The sequence below is a fragment of the Scardinius erythrophthalmus genome (assembly GCF_964197995.2).
Source record: "Scardinius erythrophthalmus genome assembly, chromosome: 6".
In the NCBI taxonomy this organism is placed as follows: domain Eukaryota; kingdom Metazoa; phylum Chordata; class Actinopteri; order Cypriniformes; family Leuciscidae; genus Scardinius; species Scardinius erythrophthalmus.
In genome coordinates, this window is record NC_138226.1 from 3,964,108 (window position 1) to 3,984,907 (window position 20,800).

General features: G+C 34.8%; 2 protein-coding genes across 2 annotated transcripts in view; both read right to left on the reverse strand.

Annotated features, from left to right (window-relative positions):
• Window positions 1-1,859: 1,859 nt before the first annotated feature.
• On the reverse strand, window positions 1,860-3,429 carry gcgb (glucagon b; the record flags this gene model as incomplete). The annotated part of the gene is made up of 3 exons (XM_081367899.1): window positions 1,860-1,980; window positions 2,734-2,889; window positions 3,329-3,429. 3 exons carry the CDS (start codon window positions 3,427-3,429, stop codon window positions 1,860-1,862), a joined length of 378 nt encoding a protein of 125 aa, XP_081224025.1.
• Window positions 3,430-5,254: 1,825 nt separating this feature from the next.
• The window catches only part of fap (fibroblast activation protein, alpha), an 18,261-nt gene continuing 2,715 nt past the window's right edge, over window positions 5,255-20,800 (reverse strand). The window contains exons 3-26 of the mRNA XM_081367577.1: window positions 19,366-19,458; window positions 19,175-19,269; window positions 18,947-19,021; window positions 18,787-18,839; window positions 18,415-18,487; window positions 17,695-17,815; window positions 17,458-17,612; window positions 16,577-16,674; window positions 15,869-15,998; window positions 13,605-13,643; window positions 13,408-13,506; window positions 13,154-13,224; window positions 13,008-13,061; window positions 11,102-11,229; window positions 10,933-10,983; window positions 10,728-10,829; window positions 10,571-10,640; window positions 8,707-8,901; window positions 8,388-8,442; window positions 7,469-7,568; window positions 7,331-7,389; window positions 7,170-7,242; window positions 5,915-5,988; window positions 5,255-5,818 (exon numbers count right to left, since the gene is read on the reverse strand). Of these exons, the coding sequence (XP_081223703.1) occupies window positions 5,717-5,818; window positions 5,915-5,988; window positions 7,170-7,242; window positions 7,331-7,389; window positions 7,469-7,568; window positions 8,388-8,442; window positions 8,707-8,901; window positions 10,571-10,640; window positions 10,728-10,829; window positions 10,933-10,983; window positions 11,102-11,229; window positions 13,008-13,061; window positions 13,154-13,224; window positions 13,408-13,506; window positions 13,605-13,643; window positions 15,869-15,998; window positions 16,577-16,674; window positions 17,458-17,612; window positions 17,695-17,815; window positions 18,415-18,487; window positions 18,787-18,839; window positions 18,947-19,021; window positions 19,175-19,269; window positions 19,366-19,458 (2,165 nt within the window). The 3' untranslated portion in view covers window positions 5,255-5,716. The remainder of the gene's footprint in view (window positions 5,819-5,914; window positions 5,989-7,169; window positions 7,243-7,330; window positions 7,390-7,468; window positions 7,569-8,387; window positions 8,443-8,706; window positions 8,902-10,570; window positions 10,641-10,727; window positions 10,830-10,932; window positions 10,984-11,101; window positions 11,230-13,007; window positions 13,062-13,153; window positions 13,225-13,407; window positions 13,507-13,604; window positions 13,644-15,868; window positions 15,999-16,576; window positions 16,675-17,457; window positions 17,613-17,694; window positions 17,816-18,414; window positions 18,488-18,786; window positions 18,840-18,946; window positions 19,022-19,174; window positions 19,270-19,365; window positions 19,459-20,800) is intronic.

Genomic DNA, 20,800 nt, shown 5'->3' on the forward strand with positions numbered 1-20,800 from the left:
AATCTATAACATAAAAAACAACATTTCTGAATGTCCCATAGAGCTGTCAAGCTACTACTGCAAATGTAAACACAAGCTCTTGCTTTAAAGGGTTAAGTTAGTTCACCAAAAATGTAAATTCTGTCATCATTTACTCACCCTCATGTTGTTCCAAACCCATAAGACTTTCGTTTATCTTCAGAACACAAATAAAGATCTTTTTGATGAAATCTGAGAGCTTTCTGTCCCTCCATTGACAGCTACGAAACTGACACTTTGACGCTTCAAAAAGGTGATAAAGAGATCGCAAAACTAATCCAGATGTGGTGAATGGAAGCTCAAGCATTGAGGTTCATTACGCAGCATGTTTGAGCTTTTCAAAAAACATCACGTAGTATGATTATAAGCTGTTTTTCTCATGGGGACTAAAGAAGTGTCCCCACAAGGATTTTGGATATTGCCATCTGTATTATGGGGATATTTTGTCCTCATAACATGGGGTTTACCAGGACCACACAGGCGCAAACATATAGGTTTCTACATAACATGATTATGTAGAAAGATTTTATAAGCATTTTAAAGAAAGAAATACTTTATTCAGCAAGGATACATTACATTTATCAATGGTGACAAAGACAAAATTACAAAAGATTTGTATTTCAAATAATTGCTTTTGTTTATAACATAGGAAGCTGTCAAGCTCAAAATTGATGAATAATGGACCATATAATAATCATAAGTAGTTCCAAGTGCATGTAGCTTGAGTTTGCAATATTTTGCCTTGACAAATAACTGTTATACAGTATGTATTAAGTATATTTAGGTTCTCCTTTAAAACGGAGTGAACGTGCTGGCTTGATATTTAGTTTTTTTTTTGGCGAACAGATGGTTTGTAGCATCAGCTGACGGCTCAGAGAGAGAGACCTGCTCCCAGGACGGACTGCATCTCTGGCATCAGCGCTGTTTTCCTCGAGCTGAAGGACCGGAGACGTGCGGCCCCAGGATGCCTGACAGTGCTGGATAATTGACACATTTCCACAAGGCTTTGGCGACTCCCATCTTCTGTCAGTGCCATGTCAGATACGCTAAGGTAAGCAGAAGTGACACATCAGGCCAGCTTACAGCGCTGAAGTAAGTTCTCCTCATGGATTATGGAGGAAGATCATTGGAAAAGGTACCTGAGTGGAGTTGAACTCTGAATTCTGTTTGTTATCCTGACAGAACGATTGAAGCCATTTGACACATGGTTATTCTGTTTGATTGCAGTTGCTTTCCCACATGGATTGTGTTTGATTTGCAGCATTTGCTTGCGTGTCATCTTGACAAATAGCGTTATAACTGCTTATGAAGTCTGAATGTTGAATGTTTTCTCAAAGGGACAGTGAAGTAAATGTGTCAGATTCTTTTCATACGTTAAATGAACTGAAGGTTATCCTCTTAAACTGCTGCTACTCAATGGGTTTTGCATTCAGACTCAGATTTTACATTGGGCAAGTGACAGTAGCAAAATAATGTATCATTAAAACTAAAGTAAATGTCCAAACACAGACCAAACAATATGCAAGAATGTTAACATGACATAGACTGAATCAGAAAAATTGATTTTTAAATACATCTACAAATTCAGGTATTGTCAAAAAGCCAACAAGTGAATGCACAAAACACAATGTATGTGCAATCCATTTTTAACCACTTTTATTCTCAACTGAACGTTTTATTGTTTTTAATTGATTTACAGAATCGCTTAAAAACCAAAAGACCAAGTGCTTCATTTGAGGAAAGGTTTATTTGCATGATTCGATGGAACTGACAGCACTAGTCATTATAAAACAGAGTATCGTAGAATATCACAGTTATGCAGGGTAGTGTGTGGAGAATCCTCAGTCGCGTCGCCCTCTCCCTGTTTTCAGCCAGGACACGAACTCTTTTGCCGCCTGGTCCTGCAGATAGGAGCTGACATCACTGGTGTACGTGCCGTCTGCGTGGCGTCGTGTGGGGACTCTGGGGGAGAACGCATGTTTAGTTAGAAAGGCTGATATTCTTTATAATAAACTATATACTTGTATACTTTCGTTTTTTTTTAGAGTAAAGACATTTTATAATGGTACAGAATATTTCAATTTCAAATAAATGCTGAAAAAACTTTATATTCATCAAAGAATCCTGTGAAAAATATGAAGCAGCACAACTGTTTTCAACATTGATTTCTGAAGGATCATGTGACACTGAAGACTGGAGTAATGATACTGAAAATTCAGCTTTGATCACTGGAATAAATTACATTTTGCAATATATTCAAATAAAAAAATCAGTTATTTTAAATTGGAATAATATTTCACAATTTTGCTGTATTTTTGATTAAATAAATGCAGCCTTGGTGAGCATAAGGGACTTCTTTCAAAAACATACTTTTTTTACCAAGTCAAAACTTTTGAATGATAGTGTAAATGTAGGCTACTTATTTAAATTATCACCATTTGGTGATTTTATTTTAACCTGTATTCACGTCATGTGGGAATTACTTGAAATTAATTTCCAATGAGTGAAAAACATATTTTTCTATTTTCATAATTACATTTCAAATTACAATTACAAATTTTTTTTCATGCAACTTCTCTTACATGACGATTGACATGTCATGTAAAAAAATAAAAAAATAAATAATAATAATATTTTAAGATGGATATGGTTGGATGTCATTTTTTTTTTTCTTCTTAAATCTTTTGAAAGAATTTCCAGACCTTCTAAACTTACCCGCTCCTTTTGGAGTTCATTAACCACTGAACGAAGTCTTGTGCTCTCCTGGTCTCCAGGTATTTACTGTAATCGTTTGAGAACGTGCCTTCTGAATGTCTCTTCATGTTGTTTACTTCTCTTGGGTCATTAAATAGTACTTCCTCAGACATAAAGCTGAAAAATCAACGTCATATACGTCATTCTCCAAAAAGAAAAACCCATCAAGAGCACGCCTGGGTCACATTTCACCCCAAAATCAAAAAAGAAAGGAAAAATGCATTCATTTTGACAGAAATGTTTTGCATTATGAAATTATTTCTATGACAGTTAAACACTTTTCACATAAAATGTTTGCTGGATGTTGAATCTGGATCTGCCACGTAATAGCCTGTGAAGCTATAAAATTGCACATTTCACAGTAAAATTTGACATTTAATTGTCATTAAAATAAAATAAAATAACCTAAAAATATGCTTGATTTTCACCATAGAGTTCCTTTTTTATTTTGAGGTTAAATGTGTCCCAGGTTGTGTTTGATTATAAAGGGAACAATCAAACAATTTTAGAGGCCATTAAAAAATGAAATAATGCATAATAATTCAGTTGCTCGTACCTGGTGTTTTCTTCCGTGTCTTGTATGGGAATCTGCAGGCTGCTCTGGATCAAGATGAGAAGTAAAAGTCCAATGAAGGCGTAGTAGACCCTTACCATCATCTTACCTGAGGACGCAGACCGTACAGCGACTCAGTAAAGCGTTCATGCATTCTACCTGTAAAGATATAGTATAGAGCCAAAGAGTTCTCAGACTCACCTTGATTTTTGTTGGGTCGTCACGGAGAAATATACTCAACGATTTTGATGCTGTCTCGCTGATTTCACCTTCCTGGCTCCCAGTGCGATTTCACAGTCCCAGCCTGATGTTCTGAGTCTTATATAGTGATGCCCAGGTGGCATGATACACACACACACACACACACACACACACATTAGTTTCAATCCATTAATCTCAATGCATCAGTGTGTGTTTTAAAAAGAGACGGGGGAAATGGTCAAAAAGTCACTTTAGGGGAAAATCAAACATGATTTTGTCCTGTTAAAGCAAATAATTGCACAAGTACTTTCAGGATGAGAAACATTCAGTCAGATTTCCAGGAAGTGATGTTTGTGCTCTGCAAAGCTTTCTTTCTTTTTGTGAGAAATCAATTTATATTTTCTGTCACAATTTCAGGGAGTTTTACAATATATATATATATATTTTTTTTAGGAAGGAAATAGGTATCCTAAAATAAGTATCCTTCCAAACAGGAAGTATTTGGACATTTAAGTCATACTTAAAAAAAAAAAAAAAAAAGTCTACATTGCATTAGATATATATATAAAATCAAATTGCTGCAAGATCTTTTCTCAGTAACCTCACTTTTCTTAATCGTTTTTGTGCCTATAAACTTTTAGGTTTTAAAAATTATATATCATGAACTTTAACTATGTAGAATATATGTCAGTTCTGTTCCGTTGTCATTTGCATCGTATTTATATTTAGTTATGCATTGATTATAGAAATGTTTATCGTAAACTGAGGCTGCATGTCTTTATTTTTAAATGCTTCCTAAATTCTTAAGATTGGATCAAGTGTTATTTACCGAAATGCCTCAGTCTCACAGAGATCAATGTAATTGCATTTAACTCTATTTATTTATTTGTATTTATTTTTATCTTATTATTATACAGTGAATTCCCCTGAGGATTCTTAACAGAACGAATAGTAACATTGATGCTTTTGTAGTAGTTACAACAACTCTGTTCATGCTTTGGTCTGTTTGAAAGCATAATTGGTGCTGCAAAAAAGTAGTTGGACACACATGAGTGGTTTAGGTGCAAAAACCTGGAAAAAATAAATAAATGGAAATATTGATTTGATTTGAGGAGACGGTGAAGAGGCAGAACATCAGCATTATTTGGTTTCCTACTGGAGCGGTGCCTCATTATTCAGAAATATTTATATTTGACCTCCGAATGATCAGAAATTAATTCCAGAGATCAACCATAAATTATGGTTGAATAATCACAACCAAAAATATCACAGAAAACTGATTTTAAACTCTTAAACTCATAGTTTTTAAGCTGTGCTATGTTAAACTATGACGTGAGTTGTCTTATCAGTCTGTGCATAATTAAATAAATGAAACTCAAATCAATATTTTGTCTAATTATTTGTTGAAAAGCCCTGTAAAAAGCATCACTTGAGGTCCTGATTTTGCTATCGTGATTGGCTAACTGTACATTATTCCACAATGTTAATGTCCCTTGATTCATGTGGGTTTCAGCTGATGTATCTATAACATCAGTGATGTTAAATTTAGAAATGTTCTGAAGGATATTATCTGTGCTCTTGGGCAACGTCAATATGGCATACATTTTAATAGTTAAACCAGCAGGTGGCACTGTTCATACCATGATACAGACTGTTTGATACAGACTGTTTGGCTGTGTATAATATGTAAAATAGATAAAAAGAAATTAAGCATCCAGACACAGACTTCCTTCAGTTCACACACAGAAATATTTATTTTTATTTTGTTCAGATTTCAGGATATATGAAACATGAGTCAGAAGACTAAGTCATCCAAATCCAGAATGTTTCAGTTGATCAGGTTTCTAACAGACATGCTCAAATCACACATAGAAGTCAGTGCATAAACACAAGCGCATAAACTATAGATTCCACAATCAATGTGTAAATGTAGACACATGAAACATGACAAAAGTCTGTCATATAAACTACATTCATTTTACTTTAAGTTGGTAAAGTGAGTTACCATCACAGCAATGTGATACAAAAACAACAGCTAATAAAAATATCACGTTAAGCAATATAAAAATAACAATACAAAATCAACATAAGATGTTCTATATACAGACTAACATGTAAAGCATCTGTCATCAACAGTGTTTTGTCAATGGAAGAGGAACATTTTTTGTTTACATAACGCATCAATGCCGTTTATTTGTTCTCAGCAAAGCAGTTCTGCAGAAAATGGTTCAAGTGTGTGTAGAGATGGTAACGTGCTTTGCCAGACAGACTGTGATCCTTATCGGTGTACCACTGAAAAACAGGGTTACATCGTTTTAGAGAGAGCAAGACATGTCAGAGCTCGATTAAAATGTTTTTCATCACCCTCATCCATTCATTAATACTCACCATTGCTTCAAAGTCTACTTGATTTTCCACCAGGGCCTTGGAAATTTGAGCAGCCTGCTGAAAGTGGACGTTGTCTGGGGTAGTGAAGTCAAAACAGCAAGAAAACATGTCAGGAAAATTATTTTTTGTTCCAGAAAAAGAGGTACAAAAGCTGTCACTGGGGCAGAACACCTTTCAAAATTGGTGCCAGCCCAATGACAGCTTTTGTACCTTTTTTTTTTTTAAAACCACTAGGTTTTATATCAGTCAATCAATCAGATTCTTAAAGGGATGGTTCGGAGTAAAATCAACCTAGGGTCCTTTGCACCATGACCTCGAGCCAAACACTCCCCCCAGAAGCTTTTTTCCCTTGGTCAAACATTATTAAAGTTAGAGCTTATTTAGAGATATCAGCCGGATGGTTTAGTGCAGGCGCTAATGGATCCAAGGCTGTATCTGGTAAATTACCCCACTAATAATGCCCAGAATGGTACCAGACTTCTACAGTAGTACAAATAGGTTCTGTACTCATTAAACGAGGCATTGAAAAGTTTGTAAGTACATCAGGAATTTATTTAAATAACACTTGCCTGATGGCTCATGCTACCGCTAACCCGGACGTCGACGTCACTTCAGTGGTTTAGGAAAAGCACGTAAAAGTCCTGCAGAAAGCGATGCATAAGGATGTAGTGTAACAACGAATTATTATTTTTCCGAAGTGTTGACAACTTAGTGTTCACTAATAATTGTTGCAAACTGGTACTACCAACAAAATATTAGTGCATTCCTGGAACTGGGTGTCGTTACACTACATCCTTATGCATCGCTTTCTGCAGGACTTTTACGTGCTTTTCTCAACTCACTGAAGTGACGTCGACGTCCGGGTTAGCGGTAGCATGAGCCGTCAGGCAAGTGTTATTTAAATAAACTCCTGATGTACTTACAAACTTTCCAATGCCTCGTTTTATGAGTACAGAACCTATTTGTACTACTGTAGAAGTTTGGTACCATTCTGGGCATTATTAGTGGGGTAATTTACGAGATACAGCCTTGGATCCATTAGCGCCTGCACTAAACCATCCGGCTGATATCTCTAAATAAGCTCTAACTTTAATAATGTTCAACCAAGGGGAAAAAGGCTTCTGGGGGGGTGTTTGGCTCGAGGTCATGGTGCAAAGGACCCTAGGTTGATTTTACTCCGACCATCCCTTTAATACAGATTTATAAACTTTTCATTGCCGTTTGTCTATTCTCAGGTTTAGATTAAATTGTTTACCGTCTGCAGTGCCGTGCACCAACATGTATTGACCCGACTTGAAATTTTGTGCCCTGTCGGTCACCGTTGAATTCTGCAAACAAGCAAATCAGCCACATATATGAAGAACTATTGATCACTGTTCATAATCCTGACATGTGTTTTCTTACAGATTAACTTACTTGATATCTTTCCAAGTTCTCCTCGGGGCGATGCATGTATCTCTCTGTATATACGGCGTCTGTGAAGAACGCAGCGTGTGAGTTGAGTCTGCTAAATTGTTTGTGGTTAATCTATATCATAAATCAGAAAATCCATACCATAATACTCCCACTTTGCAACCGGAGCCACAGCGATTCCACATCTGAACAGTCCACTTCCTGATCCCAGAACCATGGACGTCACATAGCCGCCATATGACTGAGCAAGACAGACGTTTCATAATTAGTCAAATTAGCCAAAACAGTAAAATTGTGAAATATTGTTACAATTTAAAATAAATAACTTTTTATTTAAACATATTTTAAAACCTAATTTATTCATGCTATCAAAGCTGAATTTTCAGCATCATTACTCCAGTCTTCAGTGTCACATGATCCTTCAGAAATCATTCTAATTTGCAGATTTGCTGCTCAAGAAATATTTCTGATTATTATCAATGATGAAAACAGTTTTGCGGCTTCAGATTTTTGTTGAAACTGTGATACACTACCAGAAAGAAAAGGAAATAAATAATTTTATTCTGCAAGGATGCATTAAATTGATCAAAAGTGACACTAAAGTAATTTATGATTCTGTTTGAATTTTTTTTTTTTTTTTTAAGAATATTGAAAAAAATATTAGTTTCCACAGAAATATTAAGCTGCAAAAAATATTTAAAAATATTTAAACATTTTCAACATTGATAACCATTATTAATAATTGAACAGCAATAATTAGCATATTAGAATGATTTCTGAAGGATCATGTGACACTGAAGACTGGAGTAATGATGCTGAAAATTCAGATTTGATCACAGGAATAAATTACATTCTAAAATATATTCAGATAGTGAACATTTATTTGAAAAGGTAATATTTCACTATTTTTACTGTATTTTTGATCACATAAATGCAGCCTTGGTGAGCAGAAGAGACTTTATAATAAAAAAAAAGAGAATTATTCCAATCATTAGTCAAAACCTCGTATTTAAAGTTTCAAATCTCTTCTGTGTCTTTTAAATGAAAGCATTGCACTTACCCAACCCCACATTGCAATTCTGTCTTTGTCAATGAAACCCATTTCAATGAATTTTCTGCAATTAAACACAAAGTCACAAGAAAAGCAATTATGAAGATATTCCAAAACAAAATGACTACATCGGTAGAATACATATTTTGTAGAAAGTAGTTTGTCTCTTAAGTTGCCTTCAGTCAACTCATAGTGTTTGACCTCGTTCAACCTCATTTGACACATGCTCAGTGACACTTCGACTCGCATCTCTCATCCGTCTGAGAGTTACATCAGGCTAAACGATTCTCGTCATCACGAGCGTGTGCACATCGTTCCCTCGCCTCACCTCACGGCCGAGATCTGATCTTCCACCTCGTACGTTCCCAGTCGCTCGTAGATGGCGTGCATTATCTCATCGCCCTGGAAACCGCTTCCCCTGCCGTCGAAGCTGGCGATGAGCACCTTCTCCGTGCTGCACAGGTACGTGGCCCACTCCAGTCGAAACACGTAATCTATGTTCTGGCTGGCTGGCCCGCCGTACCTTCAACGTGACCGTGAAAAAACTCTTATATTAGAGAAATACTAAAAAAAGTCATGTCTTTTTTTTTTTATAATGGAATAAAACTTTCTTTAATGCAGTTTGGGTAGCTGACATATTATGATACTATACCTCAGCTAAAATTGTTTTAAACAGCATTTTGCTCATTTTGTAATTATATATCGGATGACCCAACACCTGTGAAGAGATCCACAACTGCCAAAATGTCTATATATTGTTATCATTATGATCTCAAATCACAATAGTTGCTTTAATTAGCTAAATGAATACATGATGTTAGCAAACTGCGTGATTTGTATTATCTTAGAACTGTACATTTCTGACATTACTTGGGGACAGTCATCACTGATTACTATGGAAGCTTGTTTCCGCCACAAAAAAAAGAAAGATAATTGCGACTTTTTATCTCACAATTGGCGAGTTTACATCTCGCAATCCTGACTTTATTTCTCAGAATTGCGAGATATAAAGTCAGAATTGTGTGAAATAAAGACGCAATTGCGTGTTATAAAGTCAGAATTGCGTGTTATAAAGTCAGAATTGCGAGATATAAAGTCGCAATTGAGTGTTATAAAGTCAGAATTCTGATTTTTTTTTCTCGCAATTGCGACTTTATATCACCCAATTCTGACTTTATAACACGCAATTGCGAGTTTATATCTCGCAATTCTGACATATTTTCTCAGAATTGTGAGATATAAACTCACAATTGTGAGATATAAAGTCCACTTCTAAGGGGGGAAAAAAGACGGACTTTTTTTTTTTTTACCTCGGAATAGTTTCTCTCACAATTCTGACTTTATAACACGCAATTGCGACTTTATATCATGCAATTCTGACTTTATATCTCCCAATTGCGTGTTATAAAGTCGCAATTGCGAGAAAAAAGTCAGAATTCTGACCTTATAACACGCAATTGCGACTATTTCACGCAATTCTGACTTTATATCTCGAAATTCTGAAAAATAAAGTCAGAATTGCCAGATACTCGCCAGTAAACTCGCAATTGTGAGATAAAAAGTCGCAATTATCTCTTAAAATGTTTTATTCTGTGGCGGAAACAAGCTTCCATAGATTACTCAATTGTAATGTAGAAAAAATTATTTTCTGTAAAGCTGCTTTGAAATATGTTTTGTGAAAAGTGCTATACAAATAAATGTGAATTGAATTATGCATGTGGCTTTTATGAACTCATTTTAATTAAGAGACTACTGTACAATGTATTACATACACCACTTTTTTTTTTATTTATTAAAGAAATGAACACTTATTAAGGATGGAATAAATTTTAAATATATTTGCTGCTTGACATTTAAGCTTCTGTTTCCACGTTATTAAGCAGCACAATATTGATAAAAATAAATATCTATTTAGCAGCAAATCATCATATTAGAATGATTTCTGAAGGATCATGTGACGCTGAAGACTGGAGTAATGATAAATCACAGGAATAAATTAGATTTGAACATATATTCAAATAGAAAAGTTATTTTAATCTAATAATATTTTTAAAAGAATTATCAAATAAATGCAGCCTTAGTGAACAAAAGAGGTAAAAAAAAAATCGTATTGAGCACAAACGTTTGAAAGGTAATGTTATAGAAAAGAAAACAAATGTCCATTTATACGTTCAGTTAAGTATGTAACTCACACTTGAATTAAAAGAGGGTACTTTTTGGACGAGTCAAAATTTGGAGGGAACATCATCTTATACCAGAGGTCTGGAGAGAGAGAAACAAAAACGGCTTTAGAAAAAATATGATACTAAATGCTATTTTCCTGGAATATTTTAAAAATACTGCACATACTGAATCCTGCGATCTTCATTGTGGCACGTTTGATGGTTGGCATCAGAAGCTCAGTAGTCAGAATTTTTTCCAGTTTCTTATTGTCCTCAAGGACCTGAATCTCTAATCCCAAAAAATACAATATATATCAGAAATGTTATATCAACTATTCCTGTATTTAGCTCCTGTTGTAAAGGGGTTGGATTGGAGCGATGCTAGCAGAAACCTTTAGCAGGCGCTCTGTTGTCCATCAGTGTAAACAGCGGAAGCCCTGGTCCTGTGAAACCAGCAGCACACAGTTACCTCTCTCAGTCACCTCAGATCAACCACGGTATCGTTCAGGGGTTTGTTTTGAGGGAATCGCACAGGCGTGCAGTAAAAGCGTGTTCACTAACCGTAGCAGTCCATACGGAAGTAAGAGGCGTTCAGGCTGAAGTAAGCCGAGTTATACTGACACCTGTCCTGGTACAGCGAACAGGTGACGCACTCGGGGACAGAATGTCCATTGTTGCTTATAGAAATCCTGAGGAAACATTTCACAGTGACAATTAGGGAAGGGAAACCATTAGAAAATTGGGAATAAATTACTTCTAGTAGCTTGTGTGCACTATTTCAGTTTTTTTTTTTTCACTGTGTTGTGTGGCCTTGTGCTGATGAATTGGCTATAATATACAGAAAATACTATAATATAATATATACACACACACACACACACACACACACACAGTGGACACTGTTTATATATATAAATATATATATATATATGTATATGTATATATGTATATGTGTGTATAACTTCATGAAAGGTTTTGATCCACTTCAAATGTTGACTACTGTATATATACATTTAAATATTTTTAGTATAAATAAGATTAATGCATAAATAAATGCATTTATAAATATAATGAACATATAATTATTTTTGTTAATGTATATAATTTTTCTCACATTTCTTCATTCAGAAACTTTTACTTCAATGCACTTTCTCCCAAACCTATCCTTTGCATTTAGTTTGTTTTCAGGCATGTTGTCTGTGCCACATCTATGCAGAAAGTGTCAAGCATTCTTTCAATGACACATTTAAAAAATGATTGTTGATTTTTGTTCTTTGATGACAGAAAATTAAGTGTGCAGATTTTTTTCCATGGAACAGAAAATTAGAAATGAAGAACCTTTACAGTAGAGACTGTTTTTATCATGTGCTTTTTTTGTTGTTGTTGTTGAAGTTAAATAGTCATGAATCGTTGTTGTGTTGTGGGATGCATGCAGACTGCATTTATCAAATTATGCTTTTGTGATCCACTGAAAAAATAACAGTAAACAGGTTTGGAACAACTTAAAGCGGTAGTTCACCCAAAAAAAAAAATTCTGTCAGTGATTACTCTCCCTCATGTTGTTCCAACTCTGTAAGACTATGAAGCAGCCTATGAAGAAGTGGGCCAGCTCTCAGATTTAATCAAAAATATCTTCATTTGTGTTCTGAAGATGAACGAAAGTCTTGGAACAACATGAGGGAGAATAATTACTGACAGAATTTTCTTTTTTGGGTGAACTTTAAGTGTGAATAAATAATGATAATTATGGGTAATTTGTAATTTTTTTTGATAAACTGTCTCTACACTGACGAAACCCCAAATACAAAAGGGACCAACCAGGCTTTAATCAGCAACAGGTGCAAATGCAAACATCTGCATGAGGGGCACATGCTACAACAGTGTGTTTCGAAGACACTCTACACCTGCAGTCCAGATCTGTCTCCTATTGAAAATGTACTCTATGGCCCATCATAAAAAGGAGAATCAGACTGATGACCACAAACCGTTGAGCATCTGTCTTGTATTAAGTGAGATTGAGCAAAAATTCCACTTGCAAAACTGCAACAATTAGTATCCTCAATTCCCAAACATTTAAAAAGTGTAATTAAAAGGAATGTGACACAGTGGTAAACATGCCTCTGTCCCAACTATTTTGGAGAGTGTTGCAGCCATCAAAATCAAAATGTGTTTACATTTATAAAATACAATTAAGTTGGTCATCTTTTCTTTATACTTTTGTATAAACTCGCTCTAATGTGTGTATTGCATATTATATGTTGCCGCTCTGTCCACATCATCAGAGGAATGCTGACATTCCAGAACAACTAACGAATTCATCCATCATAATACAATTATTGTAAAGGAATTGGTTGTGAATAATTGGCTCTTGAGTGGCATGAGAGTGTTGTGATACCATTGCTGAAGTATAGCAAAATAAATGACTATTTTAATATTTTAAATATTGTGGAAACAAAGGTATTTTTACTTGTAAAGGTTTCTCTGTCCAGGTTTTCCCATGTGTTCATTACTCACGTAGTATCTGTGGAAAGAGCAGATTTTAGATGTGCAGGAAAGTTTGCGCATGAAGACACATGAGAAGCTTGTGACAAAATATACGCATTTCATACGCACATGGAATCTTTGGTTACTTTTGAGATGTATATCACTTCCCATTTGCCTGAGGTGATGGGTGTTGCTGTTTCCTGCAAAGAAAACAACACAGTTGGCAGACCGACAACTTGCTAAGCTTGTACTCCAGTGTTTCTTTGTGTTTCTTTGTTTTAACGGATATAGCACATTATAACCTGTAATACAATGTAAAGACATCTGAAATATATATATATATATATATATATATATATATATATATATAATACATTACTTACAGCATTCACATAGTGGAGATGTTTATAACCGTTGACATTGCTCATAACTTTGTAAAAACTGTTGTTATTTGCAGCAAAGTAAGGAGCTGAAGGAAAGTACTGTGAGGGGAAACACAGACCATTAAGGTTTCATGGCAGCATCTTTAGTTTAAATCAAGACAATTTGAAGGTTTTATGTGATTGCTGCATGAACTCACCCGTCCGACCCATCCAGTTTTGCTTTTTTGCTCAAATTTCTGTACAAAAAGAAAGAAAAAAATTATATTTATTTAAATCCCACAATTCAAATTTGTTTTGGCCAGTTCTCAAAGTTTATTTAATATCTGCATATGTAAACCTGGTCAGTTGATGATACACGTGTGTTTGTGTGTGTGTGCGCATTTTCTTTCACTTAAGATTGAGTTCACAGTATTTTCTATGTATGGCATGTGTGTCATTATTGACATGACAGAAGATTTTTTTAATGAATAATGAAAAATCAATCTGTTTATACGTAGGGCTATAATAAGACTTCAGAAGATAATCTGGAATGGCACGAGGGTATGTAGACAATTCCTGCAAAAAATTATTTTTGAATTTAAAAGCCATTTAATTAATTTGTGTATTGATTTTGCAACATTTATTCAAGTAAGAGTGTAATTTACTGCCTTATTATATGTTAAAGTGAAAATGGAATGAATGCAGTTCATGTTTTCACTGTTGTTGCTGAAAGAAAGTGGTGAGAATTTTTTTCATAGTAATATTTAAAAAGTATTACGTCATCCATTTTTGAACCCTACTGTATGTGCCAAAGTCTCCAACAATACTGATTAGCATTCATAAAAAAAAGAAGATTGTTCAACTTCAACCCCAAATCCAGAAAATTTGGGACATTTTGTAAAATGTAATAAAATCAAGAATCTGTGATTTGTTAATTCTCTTTTAACCTTTATTTAACTGACACAAGAATTTCCAATGTTTTCACTGGCCAAATTAATTGTATTTTGTAAATATAAACACATTTTGATTTTGATGTCTGCAACACACTCCAAAAAAGTTGGGACAGAGACAAAATAAAAGTAAAAAGATTATAGAATATCCAAGTTAAACTATTTTGAAACCGTCCACATTAAGCAGGTGAACTGGTAATAGGTGAGTGTATCGTCGTGATTGGGTATAATAGTACCATCCACCAAAGGCTCAGTCTTTGCAAGCAAAGATGTGTCATGGCTCACCACTTTATGCCAAATTCCATGAGAAAATTGTCAAAAAATTCAAAAATCACATGCAAGATTACAAAGAATTTAGCCTTTCACCATCTACCATACATCATATTCTGAAAAGATTCAGGGAATCCAGATAAATGTCAGTCTGTGTAGAGCAAGGCAGGAGACCTCTGTTGAATGTGCGTGACCTTTTGAGCCCTCAGATGGCATTGCATGATAAACCATCATGCTACTCTGTTAAATACACCCACATGTACTCAGGAGTACTTTAGAAAACATACATCTATAAAGCTATACATCTGTTCAGTGCAGAGATGCCGCTGAGCTCTCTGGGCCCGAGCTCATCTCAGATGGTTCAAAACACAGTGGAAATGTGTGCTGTGGTCAGATGAGTCTACGTTTCAGCTTGTTTTTGGGAAAAATGTACATTGAGTTCTCAGTCCCAAAAACAAAAGGGACCAACCAGACTTTTATCAGCAACAGGTGCAAATGCAAACATCTGTATGAGGGGGCATCAGTGCAAACGGCATGGGTGACTTGTATGTGTGTGAAGGTACCATTAGGTGCGTTTCCATTACAGATTTGCACAAAACTCTTGCGTTTTTTTCTCTAAATATCGACAAAAAAATATTGTGAAATTTCCATTAACCGATGTTATGCGACTAAAGCTTTTTCCTCTCGCGATAAGTCATTCCAAAAATCATAGCAACGGACGTTGGTAGGTTTATGCATCTCAGCCATCTTAGGTCTCATTCCGCACAACAGTGTGTTTCGAAGACACTCTACACCTGCAGTCCAGATCTGTCTCCTATTGAAAATGTACTCTATGCTCTATGGCCCATCATAAAAAGTAGAATCAGACTGATGACCACAAACTGTTGAGCATCTGTCTTGTATTAAGCGAGATTGAGCAAAAATTCCACTTGCAAAACTGCAACAATTAGTAGCCTATCCTCAATTCCCAAACATTTAAAAAGTGAATGTGACACAGTGGTAAACATGCCTCTGTCCCAACTATTTTGGAGTGTGTTGCAGCCATCAAAATCAAAATGTGTTTACATTTACAAAAAACAATTAAGTTGGCCATCTTTTTTTTTATGCTTTTGTCAGTTAAATAAAGGTTAAAGAGAATTAACATATCTCAGATTCTTGTCCCAACTTTTCTGGAAATGGGGTAGTATTACAATTTCTTTGATTGGCCAGACCAACATAACAAGAGAATCGCTGCCTCAGGCAATTGCAATGTTGATTCTCACCGAGCTTTCTTTCCAGTTGGTGCCGTCGTAGTCGTAGATCTGCAGAAGGACTCGGTCCTGTCTGCGTGGCAGCCATTGAACAGCCAGTCGTTCGTCTGTGACCCACGTGACTGTGCTCAGATAGTGATCGCTGGGAAAACAGCAGAATAAAAATGACATTATGCTGAACTCTAATGCTGTGAAAACGTATGTTTCAGGCTGTGGCGAGCAGGGCGGGGCCGAGAGCCGTGGGAACAGAACGAGGCCGGTAGCGTGAATGATAATGCGTTTTCGAGTCTTAAGGAGGAGCTCCGGAAGGATAAAAGGAGGAGTGACGACAGAGCAAGACTAGAGAGGACAAGGCCTGGATTTGCCAATGTAGCAAAGTTTGTTGATAAGGGAAGAAAGAGGTGGGAACCAGCAAACTTTCAACATTAACTTTAATATTACAATAAATAAACACTACAAAATGAAAGTAAATGGGCAGCCCCTCACTGACGACTGCCGCATAAAACCTTAAGCACAACAACATAAAGTCCAGGCCTGGTCCTCTCTCATCCTTCACTGTCGTCACCCGTGAGACTCGAGACCGGTGTGGCGTAGGTGATGCTCATTAGCACTCGCACCACCGGCCTCGCTCCGTTCCCAAGGCTCTCGGCCCCGCCCCGCCCTGCTTGCCATAGAGGCTTTGTGTGAAAATGTGAAACTAGAAACATAAGAGGGACACACCCTGATCCGACAGATTTCGGTACCATCACTTCTGATTGTTTGGATGGATTTTCGACGTCAATTACAAACAGCCTTGCTCTGGGAATAACACTGCCTGCCTTTGAACAGAACAGAACAGAACAAGCAGAACAACAGTTTAGTAGCAAAATTAGACTTTGAATGAAACTGTAATACAAGAACAGCAGATACAGTATCTATTCCATGCAGTTTTTAATGCTACATTTTTACACAAAACATTCATAAATGATTAGCAAGTGATATACTAACATTTTATGTATGTTTTGTAAATTCCGTTACAAGTCATTTACAAGTGATTAGTAAATGATTAACTAATCATCATGAAACATGACCGTTCATAAATGATAGCATATCACTTGCTAATCATTTATGAATGTTTTGTAAATGATTAGTTCATCATTAACTAATCACTTATAAATGACTTACAACTAAACGTTATTATAAAGTGTTACTGAACCGGGAACATCCATGGAAACTTTCCATTCCACAAAAGGTTCTTTATAGTGGAAAAAGGTTTGTTAGATTAAAAATAATACTAATAAGTGTGACTTTCACTTTGTAAGTGTATTCATTTTTAACAAAAACATAATATTGAGTTTATAGAAAATATTTTTGTATGTCCAGTATTTTTCTTGCTGGCTTCAGACTTTGAATTTAAACTTTCTAAAAGTTTGGCTGTGGTAAGGAAGAATACTTTGACACATACTGTATAATAAAAGTTTCTTATTCTAAATGATGATGGGTGGATTTGTAATAGTCTGTAGATTATAAAGGAAAATAGAAAAACCTGTTCATACAAACAGTCATGAAATAAAATCTCGTCATGGACAATGTGAAAATCTACGAAACATTCAGATATTTACTTTTGGGTAGGGGATAATTACTGTGGTAGGGTACTGGCCATTTCCATACAATGAGTATTCAATGGGGTGAACTCCAGTGTCATTAATTTGTAGATAAGCCAGATATTTCCCCTGCGGAGACCACCAAATGGCTTCGTTTGAGGCAAAAACCTCCTCTATTGAGCAAGAAAAGATGCAGATGGATTAACAGGTATGAATGCATAGACATGAGGATGTCTGTGTGTGAGTGCAAGTTACCTTCATAGACCCAGTCTGGTACTCCATTGAGAATTTCATTGACTTTTCCATTATGTGTGACTTGTACGGCCTCAGCAGTGGCAGTCGTTTTGAGGTAAATATTATAATCCCAGACGTAAGCCTGTGGACGATGTCTGGTCATTAGCATTGACAATATCAAAACAATAGAGCTCAACCGGTATATTTTGATTCCCAACATAAAATAACATTTCGTTCAGAATATAGAGTTCAACAGTTATGTTTTATATTCTACTCATTGGGTCTGAAAGTAAAAATACCATTAGTTTTCTCTATAGATTAACAGATTTTTAACAGTAATGTACAGTATAAACTTTTCGAGAATTTAAGTGATGGTATTGCATATTTTAAATGCTTAAGGTGAAACCGGTTGAGCTTCAGTTTGTTCACTGATCAATGTTTATATGTGAATAAAAGCCTAAATTCAATCTGTTTATTTCTCATAAGAACAAAAAAACATAACAATATACAGTAAAAAAATAAATAAATACAATTTGATTTTGAAAGTATTAAAAACAAATAATAAGAAAAGCTGCTGAAATTTCCGATGTGCTAAAAAATTGCTTTGTGATGGTGAAAACACTGATAAATCCTGTTTTTTTTTTTGGAATTCTTGAACATTAGGGCTTTCCAATAATGTAATATAATAACTGGAATGTGACTGTTACTTTTTTTTTGTCTGCGTTACTGTTTGTAACTCACCAGTTTGTTTCCTGTTGGCGCCCAAACTAAGAGCTGTGTAACAGGTGGAATCTGAAACTTGGAGAAAAATTCCCTGAATCCAACAGAAAACAAGACGCGTCACAGTGAATATACATCACCAAGTAATATATATTTAAACAATTATACTAATTAGTTTTCAGTGAGATAAAAAAATATCAGAGATTAGACTTTTCTAAACTACAGTATCTAAGTGAGCTTGAAATATACTGTTAAAAACTGTTGAAATGTTCAAGCAATCACAATTTCAAACTTACATTTCCAATTTTTCCATATATTATCCTATATTTTGACAACCCTAATGTAATACTAAGTGGATAATTTACAAAGCTGCAGCAAATAATCGTTACTCACTGAGACTCCATGTTGTAGATATGGTAGGAGGCAGTGAAGGAGTGTCGCCATTGCTGTTGAAGCATTTCAAGTGTGTTAGATGTAAGCAAGAATCACTTATGAACAATATTAATGTTTGTGTGTTATGAAGTGGTAATTTATTTTATTGCAGTCAAGTTACCTTTGAGTAATTGCTCTCAAAGATGACAAATTTTCTATCTGCGGACACTATGTAATCTGTGCCATCCACTTGGGACTGTAAATCAAAAGTGGATTTTACATGTGTGTGTTAAACATGCTGGAAGTGCTTTACAACATTAAACAATATCAAAGGCTCTTTAACGTGAATTTATGAAGGAGGATGACTGAAGAGTCATTCAAACACTCAAAGAAATGTGAGGCAACCTACAAATGTTGAGTTGCTTAGGTATATTGAGCTTTCCTTCGTTTCAACGTTGTGCAAGTAAATATGGCCTTCGTTGGTTTTGTGGAGGTATTCATTGTCTGTTGGAAAATGAGACATTGAGTGTGTGTGTCAGGGTGATGTAGAGGTCATCACAAAAAAACATGCACCATGTGAAGCGCCCTCAGGTGTCGTACCTGATATCCAACGGAGACTGTACGTTTTATACCTGATGGTATCATTGTAAAAATCATTAAAAGAAAAAGTTCTCTTTAATCCAGAATCATCTCCTGAGGACACAGAGAAGGAAAACAGTATAAGTTTCAGTCTTCAAATACAAATATATATATATTTCAGGTTATGACATTCACACAATTTCTTTGGTTTTCACATGGGGGCGCTACAGATATTTTTTAATGAAACATAAAAAAAAGAAACAACCATATAGTTTGGAAACATTGGTATTTTTAATGCTTTTGAGAAGTTTCTTATGCTCATCAAGCCTGAATTTATTTGATCAAAAGTACAGAAAAAAAACTGTAATATTGTGAAAAATGATTACAATTTAAGATAATGGTTCTCTATTTTAATATACATTCAAATATAATTTAATTCTGTGATTGAAGACTGGAGTAATGATGCTGAAAGTTCAGCTTTAAGTGTCACATGATCCTTCAGAAATCATTCTAATATGCTGATTTATTATCAATGTTGGAAACGATTGTGCTTTGGAACCTGTGATACTTTTTTTCCAGGATTCATTGATGAATAAAAAGTTAAAGAAAAGCATTTATTTAAAATGGAAATCTTTTGTAACTATATACACTACCGTTCAAATGTTTGGGGCCAGTAATTATTATTATTATTTTTTTAAATGAAATTAATACTTTTATTCAGCAAGGATGTGTTAAAATGATTTACAAAAGTGATAGTAAAGAGTTATATTGTTAGAAAATATTTCTATTTTGAATAAATGCTTTTTTTTTATTGTTTTTTTTTTTACTTTTTATTCATCAATTAATCCTGAAAAAAAGTATCACAGGCTCCAAAAAAATATTAAGCAGCTCAACTGTTTCCAACTTTGATGATAAATCATCATATTAGAATGATTTCTGAAGGATCATGTGACACTGAAGACTGGAGTAATGATGCTGAAAATTCAGCTTTGATCACAGGAATTAATATTTTAATACAAATAAATATTCAAATTAAAAAAAAAAACATCATTTTAAATTGCAATAATATTTCACAATATTACAGTTTTTTTCTGTAGTTTTGAGCAAATAAATGCAGGCTTGAAGAGCACTTCTTTAAGAAACATTAAAGATTGTGTATATGTGTGTGTGTGTGTGTGTGTGTGTGTATATATATATATATATATATATATATATATATATATATATATATATATATATATATATATATATATATATATATATATTAGAGGTGGGCATAGATTAATTTTTTTAATCTAGATTAATCTAGATTAATTTTGAAATTAATCTAGATTAATCTAGATTAAAATGGCTCATTTGAATTCTGCCGAAGGCATTCAGAATATGTGTGCTACCCAAATAATGACTATAAAAGTAAGTCTTTGAGAACGGGTTTCTCAAGCCAGGTGGCGCATTA